This window comes from Asparagus officinalis, chromosome 8, assembly GCF_001876935.1.
Source record: "Asparagus officinalis chromosome 8, Aspof.V1, whole genome shotgun sequence".
Taxonomy (NCBI): domain Eukaryota; kingdom Viridiplantae; phylum Streptophyta; class Magnoliopsida; order Asparagales; family Asparagaceae; genus Asparagus; species Asparagus officinalis.
In genome coordinates this window covers 65,445,972-65,463,461 of record NC_033801.1, presented here as the reverse complement: position 1 = coordinate 65,463,461, position 17,490 = coordinate 65,445,972, and the positions used below count along the sequence as shown (strand labels likewise).

Genomic DNA, 17,490 nt, shown 5'->3' with positions numbered 1-17,490 from the left:
AGATCTAACACTTATCATATTAACTGTATCTAGTACCCACTATCTATACTCAGTACCTGATAAGTATATCTATTACATGTTAACTATATCTAGTACATGTTAATTATATCTAATAACTATTAGCTTTGGCCAGTACATGTTAAGTATAGCCAGTACCTAATGCTTTATCATCTTTATTTTTTGCTTTAAAGTAAAGTTAATATTACTAGGTAAGATTCACAGCTAGTTTTTCATAATTCACAATCAACCTATACAACTATAAGTTTGCATACTATTGATGTTGACATACACACAACTATATGATAGTATATCCATTACATTTTTCTTATACATGACATGTTATTATTACATACTATCTCTTTTTTGATCCATAATCCTTTTCTTTACACTTTAGTCCTTTACTCTCTTGAGCTTCGGTCATGACCACCAACTCTTAAGAATACACAAATTTTAAATAAGTGCAAAAGAATTATCGTTTTGTCCTCAAAAAATACCTTCGCCTTCTAAACATTCCCGCATTTTGAATACATATCAACAACAGTAGCACCACAAAAAATCCCGAATTAAATCCAGCACTTATCATATTAACCATATTTAGTATCTATTAGCTATATTCAATGCATGTTAGATATACTCATTACATACTAACTATATCAAGTATCTGTTAAACTTATCTAGTACTTATATATCAAGTACCTATTAATTTTAGCTAGTACTTGTTACTTGTTAGCTTTAGCGAGCACCTAATGCTTTCTCAACTTTATTTTTTCTTTAAAGTAAATTTAACATTAACTAGGTAAGACACAACCAATCTTTCATAACTCATAATCAACTCATACAACTACAAGTTCGTGTAATGTTGTTGTTTACATACACACAACTATATAACAATATCTTTATTACTTTTTCTTTGTACATGACGTGTTATTATTACATACTCATTCTCTCAAACTACAATCCCTGTCTCTAAACTTTACTCCTCAACTATCTCAAGCTTCGACCATGGTCATTAATACTTAACAAAACACAAATGTTAAACAAGTGCAACAGAATCATCATTTTATCCTCAAAAAACACCTCACGTTCTCGACATTCCCACATTTTGAATACATATCCCAACATTCCCACATTTTGAATACATATCAGCAAGAGTAGCAACAACAAAAAATATTGAATCAAATCCAATACTTATCATATGTCCATGAATCTCCTTCCCAAACCCATTAGTCGCAATCTCTCCACAAGCATCCAAAATCTTAGTAAAAGTGAAATCACTTGATTTAATTCCACACCTCAACATCTCACGAAATGTCCCCAAACCTTCATTCTTCCTCTTCACATCTATCTCTCAATCAATTTCACTCAAAGAAACCACATCTCTCTTAATCATTTCATCAAAGACATACATATATTATCAATTTTCTTGCATTCTGAATATATTTCAACGAGCCCACTGATGCGCTCGAGATTGGTGGTGAGGGAAGAGGTGGCAAGAGAAGGAGATGGTGGGGGCAGAGGGAAAGATTAAAAGGGAGAGGAGGAGGGTCACGGTTTGGTCTAGGAGAGAGCAGGGAAGGAGAAAGCAGGAGGGTTAAGAAAGAGGAGAAGACAAGGAGAAATGAAGAGAGAGGAGGAAGGCGAGCAGCGACGACATCAGCATGGGAAGTGGAAGAGGAGAACTCCGTGAGAGGGACATAGGGCTTTTTAATTGGTGAAGAGTAAAAAATGGTAAAAAAAAGGAACCTTGGTAAAATACAAGGTAGGGGGGGCTGAAACACAAGGGGAATAATATGAGGACTGTGACACACTGGGTTTTAATTTCTGGGGCCTTGATACAATTTGTCTATTTTTTTATTATAGAGAAATTCTATCAATTCATTCATTCATGTGAACAAATAATATCTTTTATTCTGTAAGACCCATGAAATAATAGAATTATAACCGGAAGAAGAGATATTATTGATTTATACATGACTGATTGTGAGACTTCAACGTAAACAAAGATGTAGAGAATTAGAAGTAAATCAACATTCATGCTATAAACTTGCCAAAAATCGATCAACATCTATTAAAATTTTCTGTACATTCTTTTGATAAATAAAATCAATCTTTGGTAAACTATTAAATCAGAATGTGAAGGTTGATGCCTTATGGGATCATGTTTTTTTTATCAATAATCGCTAATAATCATATCGTTCAAGTTAATTTAAATATCTTGGGTTGATATTCATTTAATCTTCTTGTTTTCTTCATCACAGGACTTAAAAGTTTCTTGCCGGAAAGTGTTTGGAAAGAATAACTTGCATAATTTTGCTTTGTTTCTAATGTTGACACCATGTGAGTGTAAATAATAATAATAATAAAAGACGAAAGGGAAAAAAGTTATAAGTACAGCATAAACAACATCATGGATGAAACAATAAAATTATTTTAATATATATGGGCGTACATACCACTAGGGGGGATGGTTTGAATCATATGAAAGATTCTCTGTACAAGATCATTTGCAGAGTAAGTGGTTGAGTCAAATCTATGTTCTAAAGCTAGTGATTACGATTATGGATATGTATTCTACTTGCACTGATATCATATACGCTGATTGATTTAGAATTGATAGTGAAACATTTGTCACCAGCTTCTTCGTATATGTAAGATTCTTTTCCCCTATTCGTTGTAGCTAACTAGAGAATCAAGTTAAGTAATCAACATCCTCTAGCTTAACTTAATAAGAATCTTACTGTATAATTACCGGGTGTGTCCCCATATAATATATCATATTGTGTTTGGAATCTATAATGGTAATTTTGCAATTTCAAACATTTTACTGGTGTCCTAATCTAATTCTATTAGCATGCTAAGTAGTAAATACAAAAAAAAAAAATAGAAAAGAAACATATGTATAAAATAGACAATCCAGGGATGTCCTAAAATACCAATAGATACAATGTCGCTCCACCATGATAATCACCTCTCTCATTTCCCTCGTGTCATCTTATTAATATGAATATACAAATTTAAAATTGATAGTGGAACATGTAGGATCATCTTTTTTGTTCATATTTGATCACTCTATAGGACTTTTTTTTCCTCGCTATAAGTGATGTGGGCTAGAACCAGGTTAAGTTACTAGCATTCTCAGCCATAGCTTAACACAAGATACCTATTATATAAGCACCCTCTTGTCTCCCTCCTCTCATCTAATCTCAGTCTTCTTCTTACTCTTTCAAATGGAGCAAGTCTAATCTCACTCTTCTTCTTGCTCTATCGATCCTCTACTCTACCAAATATAGCAAGTCTACAAATCACACCATTATACCAACAATGTGCGAGGGGTGTCCCCATCACGTGCCGGTGCCTCCTTCTTGCCCTTTCCTACAGAGTCTAGGAGCCAACTTGAAGGAGATTTTTTTTCCCGACGACCCATTGAGGCAATTCAAGGGAGAGAGTGGTTCTCGGAGGTTTATACTCTTCCTGCGGTACATCTTACCCATCCTCAACTGGGCTCCTTCCTATAACTTGAAACTGTTTAAGGCTGATCTTGTTTCTGGGATCACGATAGCGAGCTTGGCTATCCCGGAGGGTATTAGTTATGCTAGGCTGGCCGGCTTGCCTCCTATTTGGTTTTTGTGAGTTTTTTTTTTTTTTTTTTTCTCTCTTGCTCCCTCTTAATTAGGTAAAAAAATAACCGCACTCCCTCTTAATTTGGTAAAAAAAATCACATCTGTAGAATCATAATCACTTCCCCGCGAGTATCTTGAAGTCACTTTCTATAACTGACGCTTCTTTGTTAGTACCTAAATTGCCCTTACAGTTAAATTCAAAGTTCAGTATAATTACACTACTCTTGCCCGTGGAACTCCATAGAGAGCTAGATACCCGGTTGCCTGTCGCTTAATTGGTTTATATGCCGTCGGTACTCTAAGAAGATTTTTTTGGATCACCGAAGGGGGTTGGTTGTTTTTTTGGGATTTTTACATATATACTCCTCAAATCTTCTATATTTACAAAGTTACGCGCAAAATCTTGGTAGTTACAAAATTATCTCCCAATTCTCTTACATTGAATTTTTTTTTATATCCCTCCTATTTTAACTAGTTTAGTTTTTAAACAGAAAATTATTGCAAACCTATAGAAAATTATTGCAAATTTTTGACATTGCCTTGTCTAAAAACATCGTTATTAAGTTGGAGCGGTAGAAAGGCCCAATATGCTAGTTCTGAAGAGTAATTTTATAAATATCAAGATTTGAGGAGTATTTTTGTAAAAAGGTTTGAACAAAACAAAGAATTGGAAATAGGATTTGCAAGATCTGAAATATCACCTGTATAAAAAGGGTTAGTTATTTATGAATAATCTCTTTAATTAGTGGTTAATTGCAATTAAGAATTATATGTCTATTAATCCTACCATTTATTGATCATCCCAAATCAAAAAGCACATGATAATTTGTAGAATTTCCTCCCTCATTATTCTTTGACGTTACCAACTTTTATTATGATCAGTAAAAAAATACATGATAATCCAAACTTGGATAACAATTTTTTTTTCATTTGACTTATGTTTGAAAATATTGGTTTCGCAAAATAAAGAACAAATGTATTGTTTTAATATTGGATCAAATGCATGGAATTTTTTTTCATTTGACTTAAAGTTTGACAATTTATTAAATACATGAAGTTTGACAAAATGAAAAATATAAGTCAAATATGCATTTATATTGTTGAACTTATCTATAAACAAACATATGAATACTTACTCAATATAAAAAATTTTGTAGAAAATAAAAAGTTATATTATATTTGCCTTGAAGGTATAGTGGAATTGAACCCTTTTTTATTTTTATTTTTTGAAAGATAACACCTCTTTAATTTAACTTTGTTTTCAATAAAACTAAAAAAAATTCGACTTTTATTCTTTTATTACTTTGAAGGGAAAATGTCATCAAAAATTCAGTGCTTTTATTTGGAATGATTGATAAATGATAGAATTAATGGACATGTGATACTTAATTTCAATTAAGTACTAATTAAGGGGATTGTCAATATATAGCAAATCTAATCCAATTTAATGGGTGCCCTACGGCACCTATTAGAAAAACCCAGAAAATATAGACTTTGATCCTTTCATCTACTTATAGTATATATACATTCAAGCGCGCTAAGAAAATTAATATGTCAAACATGCATCATCCTCTTATATATTATGTAATGGTGGAAAAGATAGAGTTTTTCAAATCATCAACCGTATTAGCAAATTTACAATTGAAATAGATGTGTATATTTGCTATTTTACCCAATAATTCTACCATAATGAATCAAAGGATGCAAAATAACTGGCGTGTATATAAATGGACGGTGCAGATTCGAGCTTCGTGCCACCAATGGTGTACGCTATAATGGGGAGCTCAAAGGATGTGGCGATTGGTACCGGACCAGTTCCCTCGCTTTTGCTAGCAACAATGCTTGGAAAGGAGGTTTCTCCCGTCAAAGAGCCGGCTCTCTACTTAAGCTTGGCCATCACCGCTACCTTCTTTGCCGGGGTCTTTCAAATGGCGTTAGGCGTCTTGAGGTACTCATGTCAGGCTTCATACATATCCCTGTCAATAATAATTAAGGAAATCTGAATTAATATTCGTATTTGTATCGAAAAATGTTAGCTGTACTTGTATCCGTACCTGACCAAAATTTAGACTCATTTTCGTATCCACCATGTTACGTATCATATCCCCATCTGTATGTGTATCGGTGTCTGTTTGTGTCCTAGATATCAATACAAGTTATGGGTATTATCCAACAGCACATAGAAGAAAACTGGACCGACCTTGAGTAAAATTTTAAGATAATGAAAATTTAGGTGTATTTCCAAAGCCATTAAAATAACTATTAAGGGTAAATTTCACAAAACCACCTTAGGTTTGGCTATGTTTGAGACAACAAACTTCATAAATGTGGTCACTTGATGCCTCATAAGTTTTGCCACATTACTTTTCTAGCTAACTAACACCTTAATTCGAACTGCGAACATCAAAAATAGGGCTGACACTGTCAAGGGAGTTATTTGTAAAATTCGAAAACATTTGGGAGATTATGTGGGAAGCCCAAAGTATGGAGGTTAACTGACATTTAACGGAGTTATTTGTTAGAAAGTTTAGGTGATTTTCTCAGAAGGGCTTAATTTTAAGGGGTTCTTTTCGAAACTGACCCAATTATTTCTTTCGTACAATTAGTCAGACGAAACGTTTCTTTCACAATTACACCTAATGCATGGGTTCCATTTTGGTTTGACAATCTTTCACAATTACACCTAATGCAATATTTAAATAAAGCTTTAAAAGTTTGAGTGAGAAGAAAGAAAGACTTGGATTATAAGAAACAATCTTAATGACCAATTAAATAATTTAAATAGTTGAAAAAAGGTTACATGAATGGTTACACTTCACTAAAAAGTTGAAAATAGATTGTCACAGGAGTCTACTGATGGTGCCATCCTATATATTCTGGCTGCACCTAGATCAAAATACAAAAATAGAGAAAGAAGGAGAGAACACCATATAAAACGTCAAATCAATAAACTAGAGGTGCATCAACTTACCAAGTAACATATCAAGTATCTAATATCTACAACATTAACGACACGTCAAACTAATAACAACGCTTGAATAGTGCACTAATCTCCAACCCTTTTTGGATTACAAAGATATACAAGGATTAATATTCTTCATTGGAAGCATTAGGTTTGTGCATGAGTCCTATATATTAACAAGCTAGCATCAATATTGGTTTTCTCTTGAATTGAACTGTCTTGTAAATAAATGGATCTTATCGCAGGTTAGGGTTCGTGGTGGATTTCCTATCACATGCGACAATAGTGGGGTTCATTGGAGGAGCAGCCACAGTGGTTTGCCTTCGCCAGCTCAAGGGCATTCTTGGACTCGAACACTTCACTAAAGAGACCGACCTTGTCTCTGTTATGAAATCAGTCTTCAGCCGCACCCACGAGGTTAACTAGACATATATACCCAAATACCCGCCTCATATAGGATAACTCAAAAAGGAAAATTTTCAAGTTGAATGTTTGGATGTGCTTAATAATTTGTCTCTGTTGTGTAATAATTGGGGTTTTATTTCGCTTCTCACTTGCAGTGGAGATGGGAGAGTGCAATTTTTGGATGTGGTTTCCTCGTCCTTCTCCTCAGTGCACGCTATTTTGTAAGTAATTTTCTCTTTTTCATTTTCCCCTCACTCTTTAGGACCTGTATATATTCTCACGTATCCACATACCCCCTTAGCACAATGATCACAAATAAGGCTATCACTGGATCAATTTGAGTTCGTCCACAAGAGTTCGTCCACAAGTCGTAGGATGAAGAAGTATTTGTTGAACGCTATTGAGAGAATCTAGAAAAACTTTGGAAGTCTTTAGTCCCAGAGTATTCTAGAAGATTTCCTAAGTATCATGATAATTGGTAAAAGTCTAGAAGGATCCCTAGGATTTTTTTCAAACTTTATAGCTTCAATAGCTTCAAGGAGAATCATAGTTTGCTATGAAGTTTGTAGATGAGTAAAAGTATTTAAAAGTAAAAATGTGTAGAAGTGAAAGTGCATAGAATTGGAGTGTTGTAGAAGTACCAATGATGTCTATAAATACCTCATGAATGTGTTGGGAATTTAACACCGAAATCCCTAATGCAACGGAAACGCAGAATAGAAAAAAGTACATCAAGTTTTAACGAGGTTCGGCAACTGCCTACGTCCTCGGGAGCCACACAGATAATTTCTTATTAATCAAACAAGAAATTACAATTATAAGAGCAGATCAAAAATGAGATCTCTCAATTAAACACTGTAGCTACAGTGTTAATAATTAAAGGGTATGAACCCTTTCAATTCTCACTTGAGAATAAATGAATACCCCACTATAAATCCTCTTTAATGATCTCTCTCTCTCTCCTCTTAAATCCCCTCACACTGGAGATTTATCACAAATCGCTGCTGCGATTTTGGGCAGTTGGCCGCCGCCGCCAGAGAGAAGAAATCGGAGAAGGGGGAAGCTCTGCTACAGCAAAACCCTAGGCAAATGGGGGGGGGTTTATAGGCGGATGTGGAGGGCTGGCGACAGCCTGTCGCCAGCGGATAACCCTGACGCAAAGGTCGGGTTCGCCAAAACAAACGCAGAGCTAGGAGGCGAACGCAGAGCTAGGGGGAAGAGGCGAACGCAGAGTTCGAGGGGGTTCGAAACGCAGAGCTCGGGCTTCGAGCTTCGTTCTGTCGCCTGCGTCTGGTCGTCGACAACCTCGCCTGGGCTTCGAGCTTCGTCGGAGCTCGTCGGAGCTCCTCCGCCGTCGGAGGTTTGAATCCACCCCCAAAACTAACAATTCTTACTTCCTGGAATCTTTTCCAGTTTCAACACGTCATCTTCCAACAGGGATCTGATGAAGTGGTACCGAAGCGCAATATGCTTCGTTCTAGAATGAAATGCTGAATTCTTCGCCAAGTGTATCGCACTCTGGCTATCACTGTGCAAAACATTCTTCTCCTGTTTGAATCCCAGCTCTGTCAACAAACCCTGAAGCCATATCATCTCTTTACTGGCTTCAGTCACTGCAACATACTCAGCTTCTGTAGTGGATAGGGTAACGATCTTCTGTACCTGTGACATCCAACTAACAGCTGTAGTTCCAACGGTGAATACATAGCCGGTGGTGCTTCTTCGGTGATCAACTTCACCTCCAAAGTCTGCATCTACGTACCCTTGCACTTCTACCTCTCCCTTACCAAAGTGCAAACACTTCTGTGTGGTGCCTCGTAGATATCTCAGAATCCACTTGACCGCTTCCCAATGAGCTTTTCCTGGATTCGACATAAACCGGCTGACCACTCCCACTGCATGGCCAATGTCTGGTCTCGTACAGACCATAGCGTACATCAAGCTTCCGATAGCTGAGGCGTAAGGTACCTGAGCCATACTCTCTTTCTCTTCTTCTGACTGAGGAGACTGATCCTTCGATAGACGAAAATGACTGGCCAAGGGTGTGCTCACAGGCTTGGCGTTGCCCATGTTGAATCTCTGCAAAACACGGTTGATGTACTCTGTCTGAGATAACTATAAGAGACCTCTCTTCTTATCTCTCGTGATTTGCATTCCAAGGATCTTCTTCGCTGGACCCAAGTCCTTCATGTCAAACTCCTTTGACAGCTGCTGCTTCAAACTCTTGATATCCTCCATATCTCCTCCTACAACTAACATATCATCAACATACAGCAGTAAGATGATATAACTGGACTAATATCTTTTGAAGTAGCAACAGTGGTCGGCGTTGCACTTCTGGAAACCTTCCTTGTGCATAAAGCCGTCAAACTTTCTGTACCACTGTCTTGGGGCTTGTTTCAGGCCATACAAGCTCTTCTTGAGTCTGCACACCAGGTTCTTCTTCTTTTCTTCTGAGAAACCTTCTGGCTGGTGCATGTATATCTCCTCTTCTAGATCTCCGTGAAGAAACGCCGTCTTCACGTCTAACTGCTCGAGATGAAGATCTTCAATTGCTACAATACTCATCACGGTCCTGATAGTATTTAGCTTCACCACGGGAGCGAAAATATCGGTGTAGTCAATTCCTTCCTTCTGCTGGAAACCTTTGACAACCAGTCGGGCTTTATATCTTCTGGAACCATCCTGCTCCTCTTTCACCCGGTACACCCATTTGTTGTGGAGTGCCTTCTTACCCGTAGGCAACTCAGCTAGTTCCCACGTCTGGTTTGATATGAGAGACTTCATCTCATCTTTCATTGCAAGCTCCCACTTGCTCGCATCTCCACACTGACAAGCTTCATCAAAGCTTTCAGGCTCCCCACCATCTGTCAACAACAGATAGTTCATGTAGCTCCTGTTGGGTACAGGAGGACGAGAAGATCTTCTTAATATCGGAGCTGGTGCGTCGGGCTCCTGCGCACCATCTTGTTCAACAGGCTCTTCTTGCTGAGGACCCTCTGCATTGGGTTCTTCCGAGAGGTTACTCGGGACATCATCTGCATCTATAAATGTGGACTCGCTCTCTGAGTCGTCAGTCTTGTGCATGTCCTTGTACATCACCTTCTCGTTGAATATCACATCTCTGCTCCTGATCACCTTCTTGTTTTCGTTGTCCCAAATGCGGTAGCCGAACTCATCTTCACCATAGCCGATGAAAGTGCATTTCTTTGACTTGGGATCAAGCTTATTCCTGCCTTGATCACTAATATGCACGTAAGCTACACAACCGAAAACTTTAAGATGTGAGAGTTTTACCTCCTTTCCGCACCATACCTCCTCTGGTATTCTGTGCTCCAATGGAACCGATGGACCTCGGTTGATCAAGTAAGCTGCTGTGTTGACCGCTTCTGCCCAGAACTGCTTCGGTAGGCCTGATTGTACTCGAATGCTTCTGGCTCTCTCCATCAACGTTCGGTTCATTCGCTCAGCTACTCCATTTTGCTGAGGCGTGCCGGGCACGGTTCTCTCCATTCTGATCCCGTGCTCATAGCAGAACTTCTTGAATCCGGTGTCTTCATACTCACCGCCATTGTCGGTCCTGAGCTTCTTTATTCTCAGACCAGTCTCATTTTCGACCATAGCTTTCCATCTCCTGAAAGCCTCAAATACTTCTGACTTATGCTTCAGAAAGTAGACCCACACTTTCCGAGAGTGATCATCGATAAAAGTCACGAAGTAGTGTTTTCCACCAATGGACGCGGGAAAGCTTCAAATACTTCTGACTTATGCTTCAGAAAGTAGACCCACACTTTCCGAGAGTGATCATCGATAAAAGTCACGAAGTAGTGTTTTCCACCAATGGACGCGGTGGTTGTTGGTCCCCAAACATCTGAGTGAACGAGCTCTAGCTTCTCCTTCCTGGGGGTTCTTGTCTGAAAGCTAACTCTCTTCTGATTTCTAAGTATGCATTCTTCACACATATCTAAATCAACTGATTCTAGACCTGGGAGTTTTCATCCCCTTCTCACTCATATGACCGAGTCTCTGGTGCCACAGCTTTGAAGTCTCATTGCCTGCTGCAACTGAGATCGAACAACGTGCACCTGCTGTCATATATAGGGTACTAGTCTTCCTGCCTCGGGCAATCGTCATTGCGCCCTTTGAGATCTTCCAATCATCTCCATGGAAGGTCGTGGTATAACCTTCGCCAGCCAACTGGCCTACGGATATTAAGTTCTTTCTCTAGTCGGGAATATGCCTGACATCATTCAGCTCCCATACAGACCCGTTCAACTTAATTTTCACCACGCCTTTGCCCACAATAGCACATGGTTGATCATTACCAAGATATACGTATCCAAGATTTCCGGGAACATACTTCTCGAAGAATTCTTTCCTCGTCCGTTTTCTCTGGTTGAATTTCTACCTCTTGACTCTGTATGCAATACTGAAGAGGTTGTAGCTTCACCAGTCTCTCTCCTTTGGATCTCCTCGCTGAGAACCAAATCACGAACGTCGCCGAACTTCAACTTTTTCTTTCCCGACGAGCTACTCACTGCCGTGACTTAGCGTTCTAACTCTCTGGTAGGGAAGACAAAAGTATCAACGCCCGAACTTCATCATCAAACTCAATCTCAACTGAACTCAATTGGGTTGTAACCGTATTAAGTTCATTAAGGTGTTGTGCTACTGACGCGCATTCCGCCATTTTCAGATTGAATAACCGCCGCATCAAATGAACTTTGTTCGCGGCTGATGGCTTCTCATACATGTTTGAGAGCGCTGCCATAAGACCCGCCGTGGTCTTCTCCTTCGCTATGTTGAACGCAACATTACGAGTCAACGTCAATCTGATAACTCCGAGGCCTTGTCTATCTAGAATGTTCCACTCTTCTTCCTTCATAGAATCTGGCTTCTTCCCCGATAATGGTTGATACAGATTTTTCTGATACAGATAATCCTCTATCTGCATTTTCCAGTATCCGAAATCTGTTCCATCAAACTTCTCAAGTCTTATTTTCCCTTCATCTGCGGCCATGGCTCCTACTTGAATCTGACTTTCTCTAGATCGTTTCACGTTCTGATACCAGTTGTTGGGAATTTAACGCCGAAATCCCTAATGCAATGGAAACGCAGAATAGAAAAAAGTACACCAAGTTTTAACGAGGTTCGGCAACTGCCTACGTCCTCGAGAGCCACACAGATAATTTCTTATTAATCAAATAAGAAATTACAATTATAAGAGCAGATCAAAAATGAGATCTCTCAATTAAACACTGTAGCTACAGTGTTAATAATTAAAGGGTATGAACCCTTTCAATTCTCACTTGAGAATAAATGAATACCCCACTATAAATCTTCTTTAATGATCTCTCTCTCTCTCTCCTCTTAAATCCCCTCACACTGGAGATTTATCACAAATCGCTGCTGCGATTTTGGGCAGTTCGCCGCCACCGCCAGAGAGAAGAAATCGGAGAAGGGGGAAGCTCTGCTACAGCAAAACCCTAGGCAAATTGGGGGTTTATATAGGCGGATGTGGAGGGCTGGCGACAGCCTGTCGCCAGCGGATAACCCTGACGCAAAGGTCGGGTTCGCCAAAACAAACGCAGAGGTCGGCAGGGGGGGTCGAACGCCGAGCTGAAAGGAGAGGGGGGGTCGAACGTAGGGCTGGATTCGAACACAGAGCTCGGTTCGAACGCAGAGCTCGGGATGGGTACGAACGCAGAGCTCGCCTGTGCTGCCGAAGATCGCCTGGACCTCGCCTGCGTCGACATCGAGCTCGTCGGAGCTCCTCGCCGGCGCTCCTCATCTGAAATGAGGTTTGATCTACACCTCTTTCCAACAGAATGGACGCTTGTAAGGTAGCAAATTGAAGAGAATCAAGTTGTGGAGATATATATATATAGTTGTAGAAATTAAACAACATACTCGATCTCAAAACAGCGAGTGCTCTTTTCCTCCATACAAGTTCTCTACTTTTCCTCCATACAAAGTACGGTGTCCATCTTAGGGTAGCCTAGCTCTCTCAAATTTCTATAATTATTATTTTTTGGAAAAATTGAATATGATATGCATAGGCGGATCCACCTTAGAGAAAGTGGTGTCATTTGACACCATTTCCTCTAGAGGGTCCTTACATGCTAGAGGAGTTTAGATATTAGTCCATCACGTCTTCAATAACTTGATATCAATCCCTCAAATCACTGAAATTGCTCCTAGGTTCCTTAAATCATAAGAGTTATTGTGATTTGATCTCTATAGTTAGATGACATTTGCTCTAAGAGAATATTTCCTCATATCTAATGATATAAAATGGTATTCCTATTATATATAAATCTCATTTACAATTAAGCAGCATGTTTCTTTAACGGGTTTAAACCTTTAAACCGCAAGTTAAAAACTCAAATGCACATCATTCTTCTTCTCCCATGGTCAAAACTTCTCCCGAACCCCACCCATCCACAAAACCACCTTTAAAATACGATCATTCTATATAAATCACCTTTATTTTTAATTTATACATAAACTATCTTGATATATATTTTTTTATACAAATCAACCACATGGTACACATTTTAGGTAAGTTTTTTTTAAGGTGATTGACCACATCTAACCTCTACTACGGATCATCTCTCTAATATACTTGGTATTTAGTAACTAATTATGACAGCAAAATCGAGAACGCTTGACTTAAAAGTGTGTCCACATGGCTGATTGCAACGAAAAACCTTTATTGAGGGTTTACGTATAAATTGTCAATATAAGGTAGTTTCCATAGATTGACCCTATTTTAAAGGCGGTGTCTAGAAAAAACCCTTATTTTATGTAAATTACCTTAGTGGGCTCAGCCAATATGTTGTTTGGGATATATGGCCGAAACATTAGAGAATTCATTAAACTATTGAACGGCAAAACCACCATGGATTAATTTTATAGGCCGAAATTTCCTGAAAGAGTCCATAATAAAAGCTGTGAATACCCTCTTTTTTACATTTCTTTTTTCTAAGAGTTGATTGTAATAATATTGCACTTTTTTAAGGAAGATACTAATGACGTTTATACTAACTTTGTTTGATTAATTAGAGCAAGAGAAGGCCCAAGTTCTTCTGGGTTTCTGCAGCAGCTCCGTTGACCTGTGTAATTTTAGGCAGCATCTTGGTTTACCTCACTCATGTAGAAAACCACGGTGTTCAAGTGGTTAGTTCTTCATCTTATTTGAGTGGCAATAGGGGCACACCCCAATCACAACTCCGACCACACCCTCTCTCTTATTTGCTACAGTACGCCGGGCCTCACATGGGATTTTAAATTTTAAAATCCCATGTGGGGCCCGGAGCACTGTAGCAAATGAGAGAGAGGGTGTGGTCGGAGTTGTGGTTGGGGGTATGCCCTTATTATTTTCCATCTTATTTCTAGAGATATGGAGTGATGTGATGGGCCTTGTTGTTGACAAATGTGCAGGCCCATTAACATACAGGTTTGGTTTAATTTTTCTCGGTCACATATTTTTTTGCAGATAGGACGCCTACAGAAAGGGCTGAATCCACCCTCTTTGACAAGCTTGACCTTGTCTCCTCCATACATGATTGTTGCTCTCAAGGCTGGCATTGTAACTGGTATAATAGCTCTTGCTGTAAGTACTCCATACAAATTGATCTACAGTGTAAATTTTACCAAACTAACATAAAATATTAATAGGGGTTTTCTACAACATTAATGTAAACTCACTTTATTAGGAATAAAATATCAGATAATATCAGAAATCTATTTGGTCATTTTATTGACAATACTGTAAATTTCATGGTAGTTTAGTGACTTCATATGAAAATTCATTACACTCAAAATGACCTCATCTGATAATTCACGGTTGTTTCATATAACATAAATAAAAGTTCATGATATTTTATTTCAGGATAGTTTTCTGAATGTTTTAGTTATATTTTCTGTTGATTTTAAAATTTGTAGTATGTTCCCTTGTAAAAAGCTCTACCACATTTCAATACAACCCCGGCCAAAGCATCTCGATAATTGCCGTATTTGTACTTGGTTGACATACATCCACAGGAAGGAATTGCAATAGGAAGGAGTTTTGCCATGATCAAGAACTACAACAATGATGGCAACAAAGAGATGATTGCATTTGGGATGATGAACATTGCTGGATCTTTAACATCTTGCTACCTAACCAGCGGTTTTTTTTTTTCATTACTTCATCAAATGCACCTTCCGATATATTTAATTTAATAATTTCTCATACTGGCTAATTAAAATACTTGTGATTCTTTAAAAGGTTCACTATCAAGAACGGCAGTGAACTACAACGCAGGATGCAAAACAGCAATATCAAACGTGGTGATGGCTACTACAATGATGATCACATTGTTATTATTGACGCCGCTATTCTATTATATGCCTTTAGTAGCCCTTGCTGCCATTATTATCTCTGCGATGCTCAGTCTCATTGATTATCGAGCAGCATTCCATCTATGGAACATCGATAAGATGGACTTCTTTGTGTGCGTTGCGGCGTTCCTTGGTGTAGTCTTTGGCAGTGTTGAAATCGGACTTGTTCTAGCGGTACATAAATTCAAACAACACAGACTTTTTATTATTATTATTGTAAACAGGCAATTTAATTTGTTGACTGGAAAATAGATAGGGGAAATACGTGAAGAGAAAAAAATATAACCTGAAAGATAAGAAGACGAAAAAACTAAGATTGCTTTAGACACATCAATACAGGTTGCAATCTCCGTACTCAGGATTTTGTTATTCGTCGCGAGGCCTAGAATCACCGCAGTAGGGAACATACCGAACTCGGCAACCTATAGAAGGGTGGATCAATATCCGATGGCCCAGACCGTGCCTGGAGTGTTAATTCTTCAGATTGACGCTCCAATATACTTCTCCAATGCTGGTTACTTGAGAGAGAGGTGAGCTAGAAACTAATCTGCCCGAAATGTGCACATTTTCATATCTCACCGTCTACTATTATAGATACTGATCGTTTTTTATTGTGTAGGATATGGCGGTGGATGGAAGAGGAGGGAAACAAACTGGGAGTAAAAGGGGAGAGTAGTAGCTTGCAATATGTCATTCTAGATATGGGTGGTGAGTGAGCCTTTCACACGTGCGGATACTGTTCGGTATGTTTGTCACACGTGTGCGACTACATGAGTCTTAACTCTCCATCTCTTGTGTGTTTGTAGCTGTGGCTAGCATCGACACAAGCGGAATTAGCATGCTTGATGAAGTGAAGAAGATTTTTGACAGAAGAGGGCTTCAGGTAATATTAGTTACTGGAAAGAGAGCCGTCTACAGAGAATTATAAAATAGGGAGATAGCAGATGAAGAAATCTAACTTAACACAAGCCTCTTGGCCTCACATGTTAGCTAGCGGTGTATTCAGTACTGTATATCAGTACAGTCTGCGCTGATAGCTGATGCTTATAAGTATATCAAGGTTCATGTTAATTAAGACGCGAGTTTTCATCTGTGATATCATTATACAAATTTGTGTAGAGGACCCTCTTTTCCTTAATTATCAGCCTTAATTTTGTCATAAATTTTCATTAGAGTTTTCTTGTTCTAACAATAATTTCAAATGTATGTTCAGCTTGTGTTGGCTAACCCCGGAAGCGAATTGATGAAGAAGCTGGACAAATCCAAAATCCTTGAGAAAATTGGCCACGAATGGATATTTCTTACAGTAGCTGAGGCTGTGAGCGCGTGTAGCTTCTTGATCGAAACGTGCAAGCCAGAAGTCTTAGTTACTGAAAACAACGTCTAAGACGATCATAAATTTAGGACTGTTAAGCTGCATTAATTTGCTCTTTTTTTGGTTGTTGGCAAAGTATATAGCCAACCTAGTTTAGTAGTGGCTAATGCATGCATTTGGGGGAAGAATACTGTAATTGTACGTATTCTTATGCTATTTAACAGTTGTTGGCAAAGTATTTTCAAATGAGTCTTCCAAATTTTGATATCATCAAATACGTACTTGAATTCATCATTGTTATGTCCAGGTGGGATGCACGTGAATTGCACGTGATCAAATATTTTGCTTGTTTCTATTAGGTTTATGTCTTTACTATAACTCATTTATAAAATAGATTATGAAACCAGATAATATATTATACTAGATAAGGTAATACTTTTTATTCCTCTACTTTATGACGATGACAAAGATTTGCTCTTATCATACTTGACATTTTATAGACCGATATCAAGTTTCCTATTGCATTGAACTGTCATTACAAATGTTAGAATTTTGGTCTAACAAATATATCAAAAAATCTCAACTTGCAATTTTTGCACGTTATATGTCATAAAGCAAGTGCATAACGTGACGATAAATCCATGTTAAATCCATATGTATGCTTGACAAAAGTCATATGAGACCAATAAAGGAGATTAATTCATTCCCACCTTCAAGTTGTCCATGACAAGATTTCATAGGTAGAAAACACGTTACTAAAACATTTTGTTTAAGAACAATAAAATTATATATCAAGATGTTAC

General features: G+C 38.2%; 1 protein-coding gene across 2 annotated transcripts; it reads left to right on the top strand.

Annotated features, from left to right (window-relative positions):
* Positions 3,199 to 16,925, top strand: LOC109822930 (sulfate transporter 3.1-like). 2 transcript variants are annotated; one of them, XM_020389205.1, is made up of 13 exons: positions 3,199 to 3,626; positions 5,271 to 5,272; positions 5,361 to 5,568; positions 6,828 to 6,999; positions 7,143 to 7,208; positions 14,053 to 14,166; positions 14,486 to 14,602; positions 15,034 to 15,160; positions 15,260 to 15,546; positions 15,712 to 15,902; positions 15,992 to 16,080; positions 16,179 to 16,255; positions 16,586 to 16,925. In XM_020389205.1, exons 1-13 carry the CDS (start codon positions 3,322 to 3,324, stop codon positions 16,757 to 16,759), a joined length of 1,929 nt encoding a protein of 642 aa, XP_020244794.1. In that variant the 5' UTR covers positions 3,199 to 3,321; the 3' UTR covers positions 16,760 to 16,925. The 2 variants fall into 2 exon arrangements, with proteins under 2 accessions (XP_020244794.1, XP_020244793.1); XM_020389204.1 differs by lacking the exons at positions 3,199 to 3,626; positions 5,271 to 5,272 and having other exon boundaries at positions 5,360 to 5,568.